This window comes from Neopelma chrysocephalum, unplaced genomic scaffold (genome assembly GCF_003984885.1).
Source record: "Neopelma chrysocephalum unplaced genomic scaffold, ASM398488v2 Primary Assembly neopelma1_106b, whole genome shotgun sequence".
Taxonomy (NCBI): Eukaryota; Metazoa; Chordata; class Aves; order Passeriformes; family Pipridae; genus Neopelma; species Neopelma chrysocephalum.
Window position 1 is genome coordinate 704,891 of NW_020897771.1, and position 21,177 is coordinate 726,067.

General features: G+C 43.4%; 1 protein-coding gene and 1 non-coding gene across 2 annotated transcripts; one reads left to right on the plus strand and one right to left on the minus strand.

The window, feature by feature from the left end:
• Positions 1-109: 109 nt before the first annotated feature.
• Positions 110-191, minus strand: TRNAS-GCU. The gene has a single exon. It is a non-coding gene; the product is annotated as a tRNA-Ser (tRNA).
• Positions 192-648: 457 nt separating this feature from the next.
• KNL1 (kinetochore scaffold 1) lies at positions 649-20,843 on the plus strand. The gene is made up of 26 exons (XM_027696447.1): positions 649-746; positions 2,743-2,797; positions 3,217-3,256; positions 3,479-3,538; positions 3,713-3,774; positions 4,275-4,330; positions 4,663-4,699; positions 5,235-5,272; positions 5,602-5,654; positions 6,589-11,616; positions 12,232-12,376; positions 12,487-12,554; positions 12,682-12,780; positions 13,773-13,888; positions 14,119-14,209; positions 14,701-14,817; positions 15,320-15,407; positions 15,815-15,868; positions 16,275-16,314; positions 16,434-16,535; positions 16,996-17,096; positions 17,365-17,433; positions 17,581-17,690; positions 18,228-18,346; positions 19,467-19,589; positions 19,696-20,843. The coding sequence occupies exons 2-26, from the start codon at positions 2,763-2,765 to the stop codon at positions 19,799-19,801; spliced, it is 6,957 nt and encodes a 2,318-aa protein (XP_027552248.1). The 5' UTR covers positions 649-746; positions 2,743-2,762; the 3' UTR covers positions 19,802-20,843.
• The last annotated feature ends 334 nt before the right edge of the window (positions 20,844-21,177 follow it).

Genomic DNA, 21,177 nt, shown 5'->3' on the forward strand with positions numbered 1-21,177 from the left:
CCCGAGGGGAGAGGTGGGAATTCAGGGAATGCCGCGGATTTGAGGGGATGTGCTTCCCGCAGAAATGATGGGGGGAAAAAAAAGTAATTTAGGGAAAAGCAATGTTTCCCGACGAGGATGGGATTCGAACCCACGCGTGCAGAGCACAATGGATTAGCAGTCCATCGCCTTAACCACTCGGCCACCTCGTCACGGCAGGCTCTTCCTTGCCCGGCCTATAAGGAAGCGCGCCCACCGCCTCCGCCATCTTATCTCGCACGCCGCCTCCCCCACCCCCCCACGCGGTACCACCGGCCGCGCAAATCTGCGTGGCCACAGCGCGGAGCGAGACCACCTCACGGGGACCGGACACCCCCCGCAGCCCGTGCGGTTACCGCGCCATCCTCGTCACCGCGGCTGCGGGCGCGCGGGCCGCGGGTGGCGGCGAAATGGCAGCAGTGGGGCGATAAGCGGGGGCCGCCATGTTGTACGGCAAAAGGGGGCCGCCATGTTGCGCGGCGGCGCAGGCGTGACGTCACGACGCGGGGAGGGCGGTTGGATTTGAACGGGGCGGTGGGGACCGGGAGCGGGAAGCGGGGTCGGGAGCCGGGAACGGAGGAGCCCTGCTGTGCCCCCAGCGCGAGGTGAGAGCGGCTGCGGGGCCCGGCGAGGGGAGGAGGCCGTGCTGGGACAGCGCGGGAGTGACTGCGGCCGTTGCCCTTGTCTGGGGCGGATCCTACGAGCGCGGGAGAAGGCGGGAGGAGAAGGTCGGTGCTGCCCCGGGAGCCACTGGATGGAGGGAGGGCTGAGGCGTGTGGGGATAAACCCCCCCGATAAACGCGGTGTGGATCGATGCGAAGTAATTCGTGGCTGGGGAACGTGTTGATGAGGTGTAATTAATGATATGAGTGATTAATAAGCGCCTGGGCTGTGGCGCGGGGACCGTGAGGGGAACGGCCCGGGAGCAAAAAGAGACGGGAAAAGGGGCTCAATCGGCTTGTCCCAATGGGGAAAAGGCCGAGAAGGGCCGGGATGGGCGGCGGGGGATGGACTGGAAGGACTGTGGAGAGATTCTTGTGTTTGCAGTGTCAAGTAGGAGAATAAAGAGGGATGGTCGTTTATCAACAAAGCATCGTCCCAGCTCGACGCCATGCTCTCGTCTCTCAAGGAGTGTAGATAACTTCCACGAAGGATTAGGGAAGAGGGGCTGAGGAGGGTGGCTGGGCTGTGAATTCCCCATTAATAGCCCCAAAGGCAGAGCGATCAGGGGTTTTACAGCCACACGCTGCTCTCCCTCAGCACCTGCATGGCCTGTCGTGTCCCCTGTCCCTTCTCTGTGCGCTCAGCCTGACCCAGGATGGCTGGATTTACACCCAAAACCTTTGGGACGCTGGCCCAAAAGGGTCCTCTGGATTTGGAGCCCCAGAGCTGCCGGCTCTGGAAGCCAAGGGTCCCTCAGGCTGCTTTCGGCTGGGACCAGCATAGACCTGCTGATCTTGGTGAAAAGAATTAATGGCTTTAAACCGAAAGAAGGGAGATTTAGGTTGGATATTGGGAAGAAATCCTTCTCTGGGAGGGCGGGGAGGTCCTGGCACAGGTTGCCCAGAGCAGCTGTGGCTGCCCCATCCCTGGAAGTGTCCAAGGCCAGGTTGGGCGGGGCTTGGAGCAACCTGGGCTAGTGGAATGTGTCCCCGCCCGTGGCAGGGGGTTGGAATGCGATGGCCTTTTAGGTCCCTTCCCACCCAAACCATTCCAGGATTCCATGAATTACCTTGCAAAATGAAACAAGAAATCAATAAGGTTCATTCTAGCAAGTCAGCTTCTGTGTACTAACGCAGTGTCACTCTGTAAAGCTTTTCTGGTTCTCATTTTTTTTATACCTTCACATGTAACAGTGTCCTCAAAATAGTGCTTTTTTTTTTCTGTTTAGGCAAACAGAAATTTATTGAGGAGAAATACCTACTGGCTTAGTGTTGCCTAAAAATTGTCCTGCCTTAAAATTGTGTTTGAGCAAAACAGAATGTTACTTTTCCCTTCCACTGTAACTCAAGCCAAATACATCATATATGACACCATATCATGCAATAGAATTAATATAATACCATATAATTCGAAGAAATACCCAATAATAAATTCCCAATAGCATTTCATGTGATTTAGCATTCTGAACTTTCTTTTTCCTACCCAAGGCTTAGTTTTAGCTTGGAAAATTGGGGTGGGTTTGTGGTTTCCATCAGCTACACTGAGGTAACTGCACTGGTGGACAGGGAGAGCAGTGGATGTTGCTCATCAGAGGGAAATTATCCATGTTCCTGAATTCCTGATAGTTTAAAGAAGATGGAGCCAGGCTCTTCTGGTTGTATCTAGAGAAGGAACAGGAAGCAACAAGCTGAAATACCATAAATTCACCTTAGAGGGTGAGGAAAGTAGTGATTGAAAAATGTCTTGTGTGTCAGAGCAAACTTTGTCTTGGATAAGGTTTGATCACGTTTATCTCCAGCAGTTACCAGAATCTTAACTTTAAATAAGAGGCTGCCTAACCAGTAATGCTTAAACTGCTAGCACAGTTTACTGTTAGCACAATATATGTATAATATGGATGTAACAGGAAAACGTGGAATTGAGAGGCCTGTACTTTCTGTAACCAGAGAAAAATGGAGAGAAAAAAATACAGCATCAAAAGCTAATAACTAACTGTGGGTTTATGCTGTTTTCCTGCTGAGGTTCGTTAATGTTTTTGGATTTTGGTTTTGTATTCTGTAGGGAAAGCACATCCTTCAGTGATGGACAAGATTTGCACAGACCCAAATATGGAAAAGTGAGTTGAAACCTTCTAAGGAATTTTATTGTGGTGTAAATATTGTCCTTTAGAGGCAAAACTTTTCTTAATGCACTCCAGCATCCCCTGAATGAAATGTGGTTTGCATTTCCAAGAAGAACAGGGAGTTTCTCTGACGGTGTTTGGGAAGCTCTGAGGGGATTTTGTGGGGATGGATGGTCTGGAGATGAACTGACCGTGGGGGTGAGAGGGCAATCTGAGTTTTCCAAAGCTTATTTCATTGGGAAGCAGTGCTGAAATGATGAATCTGTTCCAAGCAAGTTGTTTATTTGATTTCACACTCATAAAAATAACAGAGAAATCAGTTCACTAACCTGGAAACCGTGACAGGGCTGTTCAGGAAACGCACCTCGGAGAGATTTCATATCCTAATACCCGTTTCCCTTTCTCCCCTCCAGTGATAACACGGAGCACATCAGAGGGAAGCGACTGTCCTCCGTGAGTAAATTACAGCATTCCTCAAAATAAAACTCTGGGAGGGAGGGAAGGAGGAAAGGGAAGCTGGGAGAGGAATTTTTTTCCTCACTGTAGTTGAAGAAAAGCATTCCAAAAGAACCTGTTAGATTGAGAGGCACTGCTAGCTCCTAGAAACTCTCTCCATTCCAGAAATGAGCTCTTGGAGTTGGAGCTGATCTTCTCAACTGTTCTGTTTTCTTTCAGATTTTAAAGGCTCCACGAAATCCCCTGGATGATCTGGGAAGTGGGAATGAACTGACCCAGGTAGGTCCTTTCTTCCCGATGGTTCTCGACATGTTGCTGATTAAACTGTGTCCCTGGAATAATGCAGGTGGTTTTAATGCACCAATTTTAATAATAGCACACTATTTGTTTGGGTCTGTGTTTCATGGAAAGCTGTGCTCATGGATATCAAAGTGTTGTGTTCTTTATTGGCAGGATATTAATATAGAGAAACGAAGGAAGAGCTCACGCCGTGTCAGCTTTGCCAACACCATCAAGTAAGTGTGAGCTGGAGGATGCAGGTCTGCAGCCTTTATTTAAGCATAAAATGCAGGGAATAATCTGTTTTCCCCTAATATTGCCCTCACTGAATAATCACAAATGATTGCAAGCATGAAGAAGTTGGGTTTTATATTATATATACTTACGTTTTTTTATATTTTTATGTTGAGTTGGTTCGAACCCTGAAGAACTGTTTTTTATTTTCTCTTCCCAGCTGGGAAAAAAACCCACAAAAGCAACAGTTCAGTGAATTTAATATAATTAGGAATTTTTCCTTTCACGTTCAGTTTTTAGTGGTTTCCATCTTAAGTATCAAAATGGCATCCTATAATATCAGCTCCTGTAAAACATGCTTGGGTTCAGTACACTTCTGGCTTTTGATATCTCATTTCAGAACACATGGAAAAAATTGAATTTAGGGCTGATTTTTTTTTTTTAAATTTGCTTTGAAAGAGATGGTTTTGTCTTTTAAGAAACTGGTGTTTTTTTTTCTTAGCTGCAGAGTCTTCCACAGAGATCTTAAGAACAGCACATCAGAGAGAAAAAATACAGGTAAAACTCCTTTTTCTTCTTCTGACAGGATCCCCAGATTATTCACAACAAGATTTTAGCTTGGATTTAAGAAGTCAGGCTTGTCAGTTGGGGAAAGGAACAACATGGTCAGATCTTTGTCCTGTGTTGGCTGAAAACCCCTTGGTCACAGTGTTTTTGTCATGAGAAGACACATGAAGAGAACTTCAGAACAGTTTCTGTGCAGTTCACTCTTGTCTCGGTGTTTTTTAGAATCAGAATCATGTAGGTTAGAAAAGACCCTTGAGATAATCAAATCCAACCATGATCATGCTTCTCACATTGTAATTTTGTGATGTGTTTGTTATTTTTAGAGCATGAAGCAGATAAGGATGGTGTCTCTACTAATCAGTAAGTATCATGTCTGGTGGATATTTATTGTAATTTGATATTTATTACTGAACTTTTTCCCTCAGAGGTAGAGAAAATGTTAGTCTGGCCTCAAAGTTCTTGTATATAAAACACAGTGATGGGATTTTTAAAATTAAAATGACCTGGTGGTAAAATAACAGATTTAGTCACTTTGTATGTGTGAAGGGGAATGTCATAGAATCATAAATTCTATGAAAAATAAAGAATTATCTTTCTTACTTGTCACTGAGGAATTAAAATGCCCCTTTATGTTGAGCAGTGGCTTGTGGAATGCTAAGATGAGATAATTTCATGGGGAAATTAAGATTGTGACTCAAATTAGAATATATTGAAGACAAATATGTAGTGTCTGGTATCTGCTGCCCAGTCCCATGTGGCATCTGCCACGGAGTTGTGTGCAACACAGTTGTCTGTCTGTTCAGTTTATTGCTCAAGGCTCCTCTTTGAAACCTTTTAACCAACTGAAATCTTCTAAACCTCCTAACAAGCTCTTTATCTAACCCGACTTTTGTAGGGATGAGGAAACTGAAACTGTTTCGTGTGAGATCACTGGTGAGTTGGGAAATAAAATTAATAACAAAATGACTATCTTTATTTAAAACTATTGATTGTGTTTGAGTAATTTTAACATTCCTAAAGTAATCTCCCTGATTTGGGAGGGCTCTCCCTGCGTGGGCTTTGTCCCACAAAGCTGTTTACAAGGATCCTGTTGTAGAAGTCTGTGTGGCCCTTCCACATCCTGATGGAAGCAATGAAAATGTTTTTCAGGATATATTTGGGTTTAATTTTATTTATTTACTCAGTGCATTGAACTTCAGCACTGTGGATAAAAGAATAAGCAAATAGCACAAGAACTGGAGTGTTCCCTTTTCTTTCCACAGGGATGAACACTTTGCTTCACGCCCCCATCCAGGCTTTGGTGCAGCAAACTGAGGTATGTGAAAGCTTTTGGTTTTTTGGTGCTGAAAATACCAGTGTCCAAAATATATCACAGGAATTTGTGTGGTAAATGGTGAAAAATGTTGGCTGCCTAAAAAATAAACCTTTGGGTATTCGCAGAAAATTCTTTTGCAAGTGAATATTCTATGTTTTGAAGTATTTTCCTACTCTGATAGCCATTAGACTGCAACTTGAATAACTCTTGCTTCTCTGACTTCTCAGTACTGACCTAGTTCCTCTATTCTCTTCAATTCTTATCTAAGAATATACAAAGGAGCTCATGTTTCAGATGGGTCTGTGTATTTATAAAACAGCAAATGTAATTTGAAGTAAATGTGAAGCTGTTCTTCATATGCTCATTATACCTGATAAAGTGTAGTGTTCTATCTCATTACTGGCCAGTTTTTGCCCCCAGCTTTAAAACTGTAAATGCTCTCTGTTAAAGAGAATGAAATCTCCCTAATCTGTGGTGGAAAGGTGTTTTAAAACATCCAGCCTGGTGTTGCTGCTTTGGGGCAGGTGCATAATAAACTGGGCGAGGAGAAACCTGTAGTTCCCTAAAATAAAAGGCAGAAATCACATCGTAGAAAAATAGAAAATACTGATCCATAAGGCTCAGTAATTGTTGCTTGCTTACTAAGATGTGGCTGGATATGAAATGTAAAATGAGACACATTCTCTCATAAACAGCCATTTAAATATGGTGAATAATTAAGTCATTGTCCTTTCTTTGAATATGTTATTGCTTATCAGGGAGGCCTGTAATCAGTAGGGGTTTTTTTCTTGAAAAAGAAAGATATAGAGCTAGAAGCTGAAGGCTGCATTAGCTGACTTTCATTTTAAGTAGAATAAACCACTGATCATTTGTTTTACATGCCAGTCACTGAGTTCTTCCTTTTTTTTTTTTCTTTTTTTTTTAATTTTTTTAGTGGCATGATGTGGACCAGGCTGTTCTGAGGGCGAGCAGGCAGGACACCACCCTGCTGTTCCTGGAGGAGAACACGATGGAGGTGACAGCCAGTCACACGGCTGTGATCTCCCGGAACCTCAGGGCCCAGCAGGCCGACGGAACCGAGAAAATAGACGTCACCTCCTTCCTGAACTCCAGCCATGGCAGGGCAGAAGCCAGCCAGGAATTCGGTTTGCTCCCCGACCCCGCCAACCACCCGTGCGTGTCCCTGGAAGAGAAGGAAGAGGCTCCTGCTGTAAGAAAAATAGATTTCAACAAATTTCTGCTGAGCCTGAAGTCAAATGAGAAGGCGCCGAATCCTGCTGAGGGGCCTGACAAGGAGAACGTTTTCTTTGCCCCTTGCCAAGGCTTGGAAAACGTGGCGCTGTCATCCGAGGAATTTGTCTATTCCCGCGAGCCGCTGCACACCTGCAATGTAACGCAGGTCTTTCGAGGGCAAGAAGGTGGGATGGCAATGACAAAATGTGAGGGACCTGGTGTTGGTGAGGCCCCACCGGAGCAACTGGAGTGTGGGGATGTCACCCAGGCCTTTGTGGACAATGGGATGGACATGACAAGCAGTCACACTGCAAAAGTGTCCTTTCCCTGCTCCGGTGCTGGGAATCAAAGTCTCCACTTCCAAAAGGGTTCCTCATCCACAGAGTTAGATAATTCTGTGTTGAAGAGAGCATCTAATCAGAACCTGATTCAGCAGGACCCTCAGCTCTGTGCAGACAGGAAAGCAGCAAATGCTGAAGACAGAGGAGCCCCTGCAGTGCTGAGAGGGGTGAGACAGGAGGCCAGGGCAGTGTCTGCCATCCGGGGAGCCGTGTCCTCTGAGACCGTCTTCCGAGGGGACAAAACTGTTGTGTTTTCTAAATGTGAGGACATGGAAATGACTGGGAATTACACAGACATCATCTACAACGACAGCACCATGGGAACAGACACTTTATGTCATAAAACTTGCGAAAAGCCAGGGAGTACAAACCCTGTGCTAGCAGGGAGCAGACACCCAGCACGTGGGAATGGGGACATCCCACAGGGTGTAGCAGCTGGAGATTATGGAGCTGCTGTGTCCTATAAAACCAGAGCACTTGAACTGCCTTCAGCCTCAGATGGACATATGGAAAACATGTCCCAGGCTCATGGTCCTGCTGCAGCGAATGCTGGGTTTGGCTCATGTACAGATTTGGGTGCTCCAAAGAGCAGGTTCCATCCCTCAGCACAGCCTCAGCTGGTTCCTTCAGGTGAGAAGACAGTAATATTCCCAGGACAAGACATGGACTTGACTAAAGCCTGTGTTAAGGAAGACAGAAAGAGTGTTGATAATGAACTTCCCACTGCAGTGTTCACCTCTGTCCCCTGCAAACCTCATTTTCTGGATAACAGATCCACAGTTTCCAATGGAGCTGAGCAGGAAGAAATGGAAACAATGAAATGCCACGCTGTTGTCACTAGTGATCAAAGCAGTGGGACAACTGCAGAAACCAAACAAATGCTCTGTAAAATCATTACAAGAAAGAACCAGAACAAAAATGTCATTGAGGGTGCATATTCCACAGATATGGACAAGGAAAATATTGAGGTGATGAGTATCAATGGGAATATTAAAAGGAGCCAGGCTATTGAAATGAATACTAAAAATCTTCAGATGATTGGAAAAAACAACTTCCAGGCAAGTGATCTGAGTTCCTGTGCCAAAAGCACATTTTTGTTCCAACAGCAAAACAGAGGAGGCCCTGGGAATGTCGCCACTGACACTGGAGCATCCCTGTCTTTGCGAAGCCAAGTTGTTGTATCACAGCCTTTGGAAAAACACCTTCCAAACCCTTCAGTTTCCTGCACAAGCGACAGAACAGTCGTGTTTTCAGGTGATCAAAGCATAGACATAACGAAAGCTTATCCTGCTGCCCTTGATGTTGCTCCTATTAACACAGGACAAGAATCCAATAATAATAATAATAATCAAAATAACACGGTATCCAAGCAGCTGCAAAACCAGCCCTTCCCATTTTCCAGTCATCTCGGTGTGGATATCACCAGTCAAACTGCAGCAATGGAACGTGGGGACTTGAACACGAAGAAGAAAATTGTTACTCCTTTGACTCCAAGTGGTTCGTTTATTTTCAGTAACAAGCCTGCTCCCTCTGGAACGAGAGGAAATGAGCAACCTGGAACAGCCTTGGGAATAAATGCAGGTTGCCAAAACTCAGGGAGGCAAGAAAAAACCCACCCTCTGAGGGCAGTAAACCAAGTGCTGCCAACTCAAGCAGATCCTGAGAGACATTTTCCGATGGGTGAAACACAAGCTTCAGTAGAGGATTTAAAACCTCCTCCCTCAGCTGATGGGCTGCAAGCTGGGACATCCCAACTGCAGAGGGGAAGTTCCCAGTTGCCTTTGTTTGGAGGAAAGTCAGTTGTGTTTCCCTCAGGTGAAAGCATGAACTTGACTGGAAGCTGTGTGGTGATGGTTCCAGATTACACCATCAGCGTTCTATCACAACCAAAAGCAGCGCCTGGAGACCCTCATCAAGGTGGAAATGAAATCGAGCCCTTAAAAAAGTGGCCCACAATGACAGCGAATAGTCAGGAGCAGCCTGTGGGACAGGAGAACTCCTCGGTGCGTGGCAGGAAAACGTTGCCCATGAGTAGTTTAAAGCATTTTGCTGATGAGAAACCAACCCTGTTTTCAGAAGATGCCGACATGGACATCGCCAGGAATCACACGGTGTCAGCAGACAACAGAGTCGTTTTCCAGAGGAAGACTTCAGACGATGCCACAGCCTTGATTTCTGGAGTTCAAACTTGTGTTTTCCCCTCTGACATGGAAATAACTAAACTCGATCCCTCTGCAGTCAGTAAATCCGTGGGGAAAGCTGCATCTCAAGGGGTGCTCAGCACAGCTAAAAGGACTGGAAGGAAAAGCTTGAAGGGAATACCAGGGGAGAAGACTGTTTTGTTTTCCCTGAGCAATGAGGACAATGACATGGAGATGACCCAGAGCCACACGGCTGCCATAGGCCACGAGAGTGCGCAGGATGAGGGAGAGCTCCATTCCCTCTCTTCAGCTCATCCTGTGAGGAGTGTGATGTTCACAGGGAGCCAGGCTGATGTGGGCATTTCCAAGTCTTTCTCTGCTGATAAAACCACAGGAATAGTTGTATGTGGTGTTCAGCCAAACTCTGGTGAGGAGGCTGGACTTCCCAACAGCCAAGTTACGATGTTTCCTGAGGATGATGTGGAAATGACCAAACCCTCCCACGGAGCTTTGACAGAGAAACCCCTGCAGGGCTGGCAGCCTGTTCCCTCCACCTCCACAGTCCTGTTCTCCAGTTACCAGGGTGCCATGGAAATGACTGGATCTCACTCCATTCATCCAGGTATTGGAGATTTGTGTGAGGACAGATGGATCCTGGCGGAGCAGGGTGGGCAGGAGGCTGCTGCAGGGGGCACAACAGTCAGATTTGCTTTGGCTGAGGATGTGGAGATCACCAAAACTCACACAGCACGGGACCCACAGCCCATTCCAGCCATTCCTGCTGATAAAACCGTTGTGTTTGCCCTCCACCAGGATAACATGGAAATCACCGCATCCCATACTGTTGCTGTTAACGACAATATTGATGGATATGAGGCCCACGCGAGCACTCAGCACTTTCCGCAGCACACACACGCTGTGTTGGGGTCCTCCAGGGGTGACGTGGATTCCTCACATACAAGAGACCTGAACTCTGAATATCCCACAAAACCTAAGGATCAGCCCAGCATTCCCTCTTCTGCTTCATCAACCTCTGTGTTTCCTAATGAGAAAGGAGCCACCAAGGCCCCCAGTGGCACAACACCAGATTCCATTTATTCTGTCTCACTTCCAGAAAAGACTATGGATTTCCAGGCACCACGGGATTGTGACCTTCCCATGGGGAATTCTGTCCCTTTAAGCAGGCACCAGGATCTCACACAGCCAGAAAACCTGCAGTCAAAGGGAGCATCTTTGGAGCTCCTAGGTAATGGTCCTGTGGATTGCAGAGAAGGAAGTGGCAATTTGGAATCCCATGTTGCCTTTCCCATCCAGGGATCAGATCCTTTGAAGGGTTCCCCAGATTCTTCTGGTACTTGGAGAAGCCAAGTAGTGAAAGAGGATTTGTCTCAACGTGGAGATTCAGCTCCAGATTTGGGCTTGGCTGGAGCAAGCCTCGTTCCAGCTGCTAATGAGGAATCCAAGGAAAATGAGGAGCTGTCAGCTGAAGGGGAGACGCCTCCACAAGACTTTCAAATCAACTCTGAACAAACCGAGCAACCTTTGGTCAGTGACAATCTTTCACTGGAATTAATGGGTGTTTTAAATGTTTGTTCAAAACTGAAGGATCTGAGAAGGAAATCTGCAGCTTTCTCCATTTCCCAAACTGCTTTTCCTGACCAGTTGCCCAAATCCTCAGCTCAGCCAGAGGATACCTTGAGGTTGGGAAAAACCACTGTCAGTGAAGCAAATAACTCCTCTGATAGCAAAGAGCAGGAGAACACAGGTCTGGAATCTGGAGCTGCTTCCATAGGCATGGCACCTCAGGATAAATATCCAGGAATAAATATCCCTCTGGGTATTTTCCAGCCTAAATTGCCAAACAGGAGAAATTCTTCTGTTTCCACTGTACAAGACATAAACGTGAAATCAGACAGAGCAGAAGCCCCAGTTCCAGTAAATGCTGGGGAAACCCCAAGTAACAAATCCACCAGGCAGAACTTCAGCCCCTCTCACTTCATAGCAGAAGAATTTCTCCCTGTGTGCCTGGAAGAAATGGATTCCAATGAATCTGTCAGCTCTGAACTCGTGGAAAAGGTTTGTGAAGACATAAGCAAAAAACAAATCTGCTACCAGGAAGAGGATGTGTTTGAAGAGACAAAAACTCACAACGCCAAAAGATCTTTGGAACAAGATAAAGAGGATCTTCAAAGCCCAAAGAAGGTCAAGAGGGATGAAAACATGGATGTTGAGGCACAGGACTTGCAGGTGAGCCTTACCCCTCACTGTAAGGATACACCAACAGGGCTTTGGGTTAAATTTTTGGGGTGTAAGTGGATCTGTTGGCAGTTTTCCTTGTTTTTCTTAACTGCTGGTTTGCTGTCATTTTCCTGTGTCGTTGCCTGTGGTGTTCATTGTTTTGCCAAAATAGAATAATCAGGTTGATTATTCAACATTCCTGGACCAGGCAAAATGGGCAGAATAAGGCATTTGCCAGTTTTAAGTCATTCTCTCCATAGTATCCTTTTAATTGTTTCTCAACTAAATGCTTTTAGTCCTCTGAACTAAACTATTTGCTAGTTTTGACTTAGGTACAGCGAGGCCTAAAGTAATTATCTATAACCCAAGCATGGCTGTTTAGTTTGAATTAATTTTGTTATAGACAGCACAAACTGCAGTTGACTCAAGAAAATCTGTACAAAGACAGAACATCCATGTGACCTTAAAAATAACTTTGTAATTGTCAGTATAAAATACAAAGATATAAAACATAAAGATCTAAAATGTGTGCAACAATTTCAATTGTGAAACAATTCTGCATGTCAAGAAACCATTGTTTCATATAACTATATTAACTTTTTTTTTTTAATTTGTTAATGTTAGGTTACTTTTGCTGCTGTGCCTCAGAACCAAGTAGAAGTTGATGAAGGTGGAGAACCTCCAAATCTCTCAGCTAAAATCCCTGACTGTCCTCAAAGCAGTGCCAGCAGCTCCCTGGATTCTGTTAGGGCTGACACAGAATTAACAAGTAAGGCTCCCTTTGGGATAAGAGTCCCAAAGCTTGTGTTCTCTACCCATTTAAAATATTATTAACCCCACCAATATTCTCCCTTTTTCCTTTCTGTTCTCTTTTCCCAGTCCAGCCCAGCAGTCACGTGGAGTCCCAGCTTCTCACAGACAGCATTTGTGAAGACAATTTATGGGAGGTATGTACCGAGGCTGGAAGACACCAACTTCTTGTCCTAACAGGAAAATACTGGTGTGTGTTATACACAGTAACTGTTCTTGCTTAAAAAAATGGACTTAGCTGTACATTTTTCCCCAAATTTGCAGAAATTTCAGAGCGGTGCTGTCACAGTTGGGGAGTTTTTTACCCTTCTCCAAGTCCATGTTCTGGTTCAGAAGCCCCGGCAGAGCCACCTGCCAGCCAATGTGAGTGTCTCTCCTTTGACAGGAACAATATAATTGACCTTAAATTATATCCCTTTGTGGGTTTGGGTTTTAATTTTTAGCAACTCAAAGAACTTTAAGTGAAAAACAGAAGATTTGTGTCTCCTCACCAAACACCATCTACTCAGGATTGCTGTTCTTGGATGAATACGCTAATTCTTGCTTTTTTAATTTCTTTTGAGGATGATAAATTTGAAAGCAAGAATTGGGAACTCAGTCTAATCTTTTCACTTTATCTTTTCACTGTGCCCATCTGCTGATTGCAGCTACTACTCTGCACTCCTACTACCTGTTGTATTCTCTCCTATAGAAATGCTGCACCATGACATCGTTACTCTTTATTTCCTCCCCTGAAGAAAAGGGGAAGAAATAAAGAAGTTTGAGTTCCAAATCTCTTCCCTTTTTATTTAAACTGCTGTCCCAGCTTAGTTGCAGTTGACTTCAAAAAGTTATTCATACTGAGCTGTCTCAGAATATTCATCAGGCTTAATAACTCTGCTACTGTGCATTAGTGACTGATAAAAACCAGACACCACCCCTCCAAAAGCCCCTGAAAACTTCCTCTGAAGGGTGGCATTAATTAATGTCAGTTATTTATGAGCTTTGTTATATGGCCATCTTGGGCTGAAATACCCCCCTCATATTTGTTTGTGGAATAAAGCTCAATAAGGCTTTATTCTGGGAACTTTGATTATGGGAACTTTGATTCTGAATTAAGCATAGTCAGCTTGTTTTATTCTGGAGCACTCTTGTTACCTGCATAACACACAGATGTTTTTAAAGCCTTCATCTAAAAGGGAGTGAACCTCTTTCAGCATTTAATTTATTCTTGTGAACTCTAGCGATGAGACACATGTCCCAAAAGGAAGCGTGAGGAAACACAAGGCATGAAAACGAAATTGGGTTGATTGGAAGTTACTATTCCTGAAAAATATGGGGGTTCTTTTTCCCCTTTTCTTCCCTGTTTTCCCCAGTGTGCAGTGAGTGCACCTCCTACCCCAGAGGATCTCATCTACAGCCAATATGTTCACCGACCCAAGCTGCGGATTTACGAGGAGGATTGCCAGGCCCTGTCTCAGAAAATAGATGAGTGAGTGCTTTTCCAGTCACACAGTGTAGCAGTAATTTCATTTCTTCACCTCTGGTTACATGTAAATGCCCTGAAGAAACTTCATACGTTACATATGGGGAAAATAAAACCACAGTTAACCTTTATGCCGGTGGCAATTTTATTACGGATTTAGAAATTAATTATATAAGTACCTATGTGATCAATGCAATTGCAACAAGGCTTACAACTTTTTTTTTTCCGTATTTCAGGTTAAAAACATATGCAAATGTCCAGGATCAGCTCCTGGTGAATGTGAACAGGAGTTTGTGGGAAGTAATGAGAACCTGCTCTGATGAAGAGGTAATGCTGCATGGAGAGGGAATGCTTACACACAGTGAACAAGTGGTTAATTTATGTATTCCGATAAAATAAGAACCAGAATGGTCACAGAATCGCAACAGGTGAAACAAGGCAAAATATTTTCTGAATGGAAAACTTCTAAGAATTTCCAGCATGTCAGAAGAATACAAGGATATGTGTCCTTTAAGATATGTTAAAGGGGGAAAAATTACCCAAAATTATTTGCATTTAAAACCCAGATGCATTATAAAAGTGTCCCACTAGAATTGAGAAGGTAGATCAAGAGATACTGTTTTCTGTGGTTCTAATGCCAAGGATAAACAAGAATTAAGATCTAGTCTATGAAAATAAAGAGTCAAAATTAATCAAAGACAGTATATTTCATAATTCATATTTAGATATAGGATATCACTACAATTTGGTTGTGAACTAGAGTCAGGAAGGGTTATATTCCCATTCATTTTCTCTTCTGTGTTTCCCATCGATTGCAGCTGAAGAACTTTGGAGCTGAACTGAACAAAATGAAATCCTATTTCACCAAGGAGAGTAAAATCTTGGCTCACAACGAGAAGGAGACATTGTACAGCAAACTGGTGCAGAGTGCCCAGGTAAGGAGCCACAGCTCTGCAGAGATTTGGCTTTAAAAAAGGAACTTCTACCATATTTCTTGTCTTTAACTGCATGGGAGCTTAATTATTTTAGTGTGCATTCTCCTGGAAGTTTCATCCTTTTAAATGCATTTCCCTTCTATTCATATGCAAATTGCATGATCTTTAGGGTCCTTTCCAACCCAACCCATGCAGGGATTCTCTGGTAAGTAACAAGGAAATGACACAAGTAATGCATTGTGACAGGATCAGAAATGTGTATCTATTAAAGCTCTAGGAATTAATTTATTTCCATGTCTTATCCCTCATTAGGGAGGTACAAGTAAGTATTTAGTACTTGCTTACACATGGCCACTGGCTTGTCTGTTGCCTCTTCCCTCTAATGACAGATTCTATCAGCTTCTTTAATTAATGAGCAAACAAAGAGCCACGTGGTGGTCCCAGAAGAAAATTCAGCTTGTTAAAAAATATCACTGACTCAAGTACAACTTTCCCATCTTAGGAACAACATGGAAAGCTCCAGGCAAGAATAGAAAAGGTGGATGAGCTGCTGAAGGAGGCAGAGAGCGGCCTGGTTGCTCTGGAATCAGGTATGTGTTTCCAAACAAGTGACTTATATTCTAATTTCTCCTTTTTTTTTCTCCAGAGCTGCTGTTCAAAAGGTCAGTTCAGGATTCTGTGTTTGTGTTTGTTTGACACAAGCTGCTGTCAGAACTTGGCATTGCTGCATAACAATGCTCTGTATTTTCAATTCTTTTCTTCCAGTGCCTTAAGTAGAAATCACATTGCACAGTAGCAGCTTTGAAACAATGCAATAAAAGGAGCTTTCCCTGTTATTACCACTTTTTGAGGATTTTTTGTGGATACTTTTCCATATTTTTGTACGTTTTTCTTAGTCACCCTTGAAATACTGAGATTTCTAGAGGCCACAAACAAAATAGACTCTTAAGTATTGAATCTGGGAGTTCTGCACAGACCTAATATTTCTTTCCCATAGATTCTTTCTGGGATGAAGGGGATGAAGTGGAAGGAGGGCAAAGCCTACAGAAAGGTAACAGAACCAGCTTTTGCACTTTTTGTTTGGTACTTTAAATTCTGGAGAGGATGATACTGAACCCTCATCCTGATGTATTGGCTGTGAAAGAGATGCTGTATTTTCTACATTGCATGTAGCTAATTATACAGATGTTAATGGATGCAAATGCCTGTTTTTCCCCTGGAAACATGGAATTTAGAGCTTGCTACAGTGTGACTTGAGGAGTCATATTCAGCTGTCATATTCAGCACATTAATTGTTTAGTGATTACAACCTTTGACCCCATATCCAGGCAGGGGTAACAGCCACCAAGTTGAGATCCTTCCTATTTTTAAGAACAGTGAGTGCACAGCAGATTAGGGCTTTTTGTGCTGCTCCTTTCTCATATTTTCCCTTTTCTAATTTTTTCCCTTTCTATTAGAACTGGAAAGCCTCAGAGCCCAAGAAGAGGAACTTCAGAGGTAAGATGTCAGAGGGGATGTCAAGGATGTCACAGTATTATGTGCACACTAAGTTTTTAGAGGGTTGGTGTGTTTTTAACTACTGTGCCACATCCCGTGGGATTGGTTTATCCTTGCAGAGAACTGTCAGAGTTGGAGACTGAGGATGAGCAGATGCTGGTTCAGATGGATGAGCTCAAGAAGGCTGAAAAGAGCTGTCGGGAAATCCTGGAGAAATATGAGTAAGGAAAACACCCTCAGGTTTATTTTTTATTAGCTATTTCTGGGGCCTCAGATTTGTACATGAATGTGTTGGGTTTGGTTTTCCTTGTTATTTGATGTGGGAAATCTTGGGATGCCCATCTCCTTGCAGCCTAAGATAAGCAATAAAGCCTTGGAGAACTTCCATGTGTTATTCCATCAACAGCTTTGCCGTGGTGCTCTATGTTCCAACATCCAACTCTCCCCCAGTTCCAAAATTAACATTTATATAAAATGTATGGTATTATACTTGCATTCCCAACAAATTTTTACATTCTCTTGGAATGTAAGAATCTGCTTGGAATTGGAAAATTCATTGGTATATTATGTGGTAAGAGCTGCAAGTGCATTTAATACTCTGATCTTTGTCCCTCAAGAAATTGTTTGGGTTGGTTGGTTGAAACTTGGGGTGATGGTGGGGTTTTTTTTCCCCTTTTTCAGCTTCACTGAGTGGGAGATTGCAGAATGGAGTGAGCAGCAGGCAGTCTTTAATTTTCTTTATGATTCTGTGGAGCTGACAGTTGTGTTTGGACCCCCAATAGGTGAGTCACAACATGGGTAGGTCTATGTTTTATGAATTTGAAATGTTAGTTATAGAATAGAAACCTGAAATTTCCATATTTGTAAGATCTGCTGAAAGGAATACAAAATATACTCCACTGGGTAAGCTGAGATAGGTGGCATGGCTTTGGATATGTTTTTCATCTGAAAATTCAGAAATGTAATGGATGGCTGTTTCTGCAGAGGAAGAGCTGTAACTCCAGAACTAGGTATGGAAATAACTGGGGTTTTTTTTCCTTTATTTCTCAGACGGTGATGATTTTGGTGTAGATCCTTCCAGAACCATCGTTAGCCTGAACTTCGAGTCTTTCCTGGATGGTGAGATATTTTTGGGTAGCTTGAAAGTAGCACCCCTGCTAATCTGTTGTTGGGAAGACTCTAAATTTGTGCTTTACCTGCTAATGCTCTATGAAAGGGCTTTTCAGAGGTTCCTGGCAATGTGTTTTTTTTTCTTTCGTGTTTCAGTGGAACAAGCTCCACCCTCCTCGTGTTTAGTCCAAAGGCTCATCTTTCAGTTTATTGAAAGTCAAGGAAACTGGCAGGAAAAGTGTCCCACGCTGTACTACTTGCCCCAGGTAACATTCCAGGGAATCTTATAAGACTCTGAAAAAAACCCTTAAATTTTTTCTGTCACAGAGAAAATAGGGCTGATCCTGAGAACCAAAGCACCTTAATGAAAGCTTCAGCAATGCAAGCCAAAATCTGCTTCAGGAATATTCTGAGGTGTGAGAGTAAATAACCTGCCCCTGAAGGCAGGAGTCTTAAAAGCTGGAGTTTATTAAAAGCCTTTTTTGTTTTTTCTGCTATAGAAATAAAGAATTAAGCTGAAGGCCATTCTGCCTCCTAAAGAATGTGGGTTTAAATTGCCAACCCAAACTTCTTCTGGGTTCCTGCCTGGCTGTGACAAGCCCATTGACAAAGCAGAAAGGAGAAACTTAAAGCAAAAAAATGTACATTTGTTATACTTGTACAGTTTCATTTTTTCCATCCAGACTGAGATAGCAGTTCAACTACCCTTATTTTTTATACTTTCTAGGATAAACTGTGTTTTCAAGTGTCATGTAGTCACCACCTGGGTGTTGATGTGGTTCCTTTTCTGATTGCCCCCTCAGGTTCTCCATGACATCTCCTTGGTGGTGAATCGTTGCAAAATCTTGGGAGAAGAGATGGAATTTCTGGAGAGATGGGGTGGAAAATTCAATCTCCTGAAGACAGATATCAAAGACACAGAGTGAGTAACTTCAGGTTATCATGATGGGATTCTTGGGGCTGTGCAGGGCCAACAGTTGGACTTTGATCCTCATGGATCCCTTCCAACTCAGGATATTCCGTGATTCCATAAGATGGGGTTCACAGCAGTCCTTCAGAGACTGTTTGTGGATAATCAGGAACAAAACTGAAATATTTTCAAATTGGTTTTGTTGAAGTTGAGATTTTATGCTGCTGTTTTTAACAGCAATTTAATTTATTTCCATACACTTGAAGATATACATACATACATACACATATACTATAGTATCCTAATGCGTGGAAATGAAGCTGTTCATGGATCCAGCCACTTCCTGACTACCAGACAACCTCTCCTTCCTTGCTATTTTCCTGCTTGACTTGACTCTGAAATATTTAGGCCAAATTGTAGCAATGCAAAGGAAATAGAACCAAGAGTTTACGTGTAGCTTAGGGCTTTGTTTCTTTCAATCTTCTCTTTGCCTCAGCCAAGCAGAATCAGTCATTGAAGGATGGATGCACTGAAACTAAAGTTTACTTTCTTTACTTTTCATTTTCTCTTGCTAATTGCCAATTTTTGTTGCATGTCCCAGTGGGATAAGACAAATACAGCTTCACCTCATCCTTCCATTATTCATGTATATCTTTAATTAAGAAGTGTCCAATAGTTAACTTGCTCTGCCCACCTTGGTGCTGTTCCCAGAGGTTATTCTAATTTTGTAGTTCCCTTTGCAAGAGTGCCAAAAATCCCATGGAATTGGAGGCAAGTCAGTCCTACTTAAAACTTTGGAAAACTTTAGCTACCTGGGAATATTTTATGCTACCTAGAAAACATATATTTTGTTATCTGTCTCTGTTATTCTCTGTTATTAGTCTCTGTTCTCCTGTAATTTTTGGATGGTTCTGTATTAACTTTTCCTGTGAGGGAAGTTGGGGCTTTGGATTCTGAGGTGTTGATAAAGTGCAAAGGGTCTCTTTATCTTATTCCTGCAGTTCCTGTGGGTCTGTGCTGGAACTCTTTGGAAGTTCTGAGTGGCATCATTTATTCCCACTCCTGGCCCCAATTCCAAGGCAGAAGCAGCACATTTGACTATTTTGCATGGATCTTTGTGTTTGTTCCACAGGGTGAAGCTTTTGTTCTCCGCTTCCGCAGCTTTTGCCAAGTTTGAGTTGACTCTGTCTCTCTCTCCTGACTATCCATCTGCTCCACTTCCCTTCAGTGTCCAAACCCACGTCGGGAATATCGGGTGAGTTGAAAAAGCACCTCTCCACATGACTTCATTCTGCACTAGGAATGGGGAATTAAGCTCTCCAGATCCTCTCCAACACTTGTGATCCTTTCATCTTCCCCAGGAAGGAGGAAATTTCTGCTATTCTCTCCAGTGTTCCAGTTGGTCACCACTATCTGCAGAGAATAATCACTCTGATCCATCAGAATCTGCTCCAGCATCCCAGATGATCCACTGGATGCATGGGCAAGACTGAAGCAGTCGGAATGGGTAGTCTTTGAGTTTATTCTTGTGAGAATTCCAGCTGTCTCTCACAGAATGGGAATGCTGTTACCCCCCCCCAGCTCTCGTATTCCTGCCTATTTAGTATTCTTGTAGTTTACACCAAGTATTCTACTTGGTGTAGACCACAAGATTTACAAAAGCAGAGGTGTCTAAAGAGGAGAAGGAAGAAATTCCTATGTCCTTTGTAAATCCAGGCTGCCTTTCGTCTTCTCTCAGTCACTCCAGGGGATCGTGACCTCCTTGGAATGTCATTCCTAACATGGACATTCTTCTGCCATAGCCTGTTAATTTAGTTCTGGGGTGATTTACAAAGCTCTTGGACAAAACAATGATGAGGATTCTCTAAATTAACTGGATTGGAGTTTACTTTCACCGTATAATTTCATTACCATGTACTAAATTGCAGATCCCACCAGGTCTGCTCTTTATCCATCTCCTGGAGCCTCTCCCAGTCTGGACACTATATCCCTGCATCTGATTCATTAACCAATTAACCTGTAGCAATTAACCATGTGGCCAAAGTCAAAAATATTTTTGGAATTAAGACTAAAAATCCCTGTGCTTGACCACCGACTTTGGGATGAAACAGCCCCAAAGCCGTTGGTGTGACTGAAGTTTGTTCTGAGATTCAGTGTCAGTCCAGCAAAATCTAGGGGTGCTGGTGCATTGTCCCAGTTTGGAATGCCTTGGAATTTTAGTAAGGAGACAGAGCTCCTTAAATTTAGGAGTATCTGTAAGATCTAGCTTGGTTTTGTGTATATTTTGTATATTATGTGGGTTTTGCTGTTGGATCTGGTCTCCCCCTGGCCGAGTTATGGAGCGGAAGCACCAACCCTGGCCCAGCTCTCAGTTCTCCAGCTGCAAATCTTCGTATCCTGTAAAATATGTTGAATTTAAGAATGTTTCCCTGTGTTTTAGTTTTTATATATTTTGTGTTTTTATAAGTTTTCCTTCTGTTTGGAAGGTGGAAATTCATTAAACGTTGAAATTAGCACCTTTCCTGCTTCCAGTGGGGATTATTGGCTGCTGTATTTAAACCGCTGACTGCAAATGTGATACTAATATTGAAATAATTTTGTTAAATACTTCGGGAAGACTTTCTGTAATGTGAAAGAAAAGGGGAGAAAAAGGGAAAAAGAAAAAAGTGGGGGGAAAGAAAAGGAAAAAAAAAGAGAAAATAAAATGGGGAAAAAAAGATAATAGAAGAAAAGGAAAGGAAATGCTAAAGAAAGGCCACGCTGCCCCACGGCTGGTCTCCATGAGCTCATTCTATTCTCTTCCCACCCCTTCCCGTCCCGTTCCCGGAGCCGTTTCCCGCGCG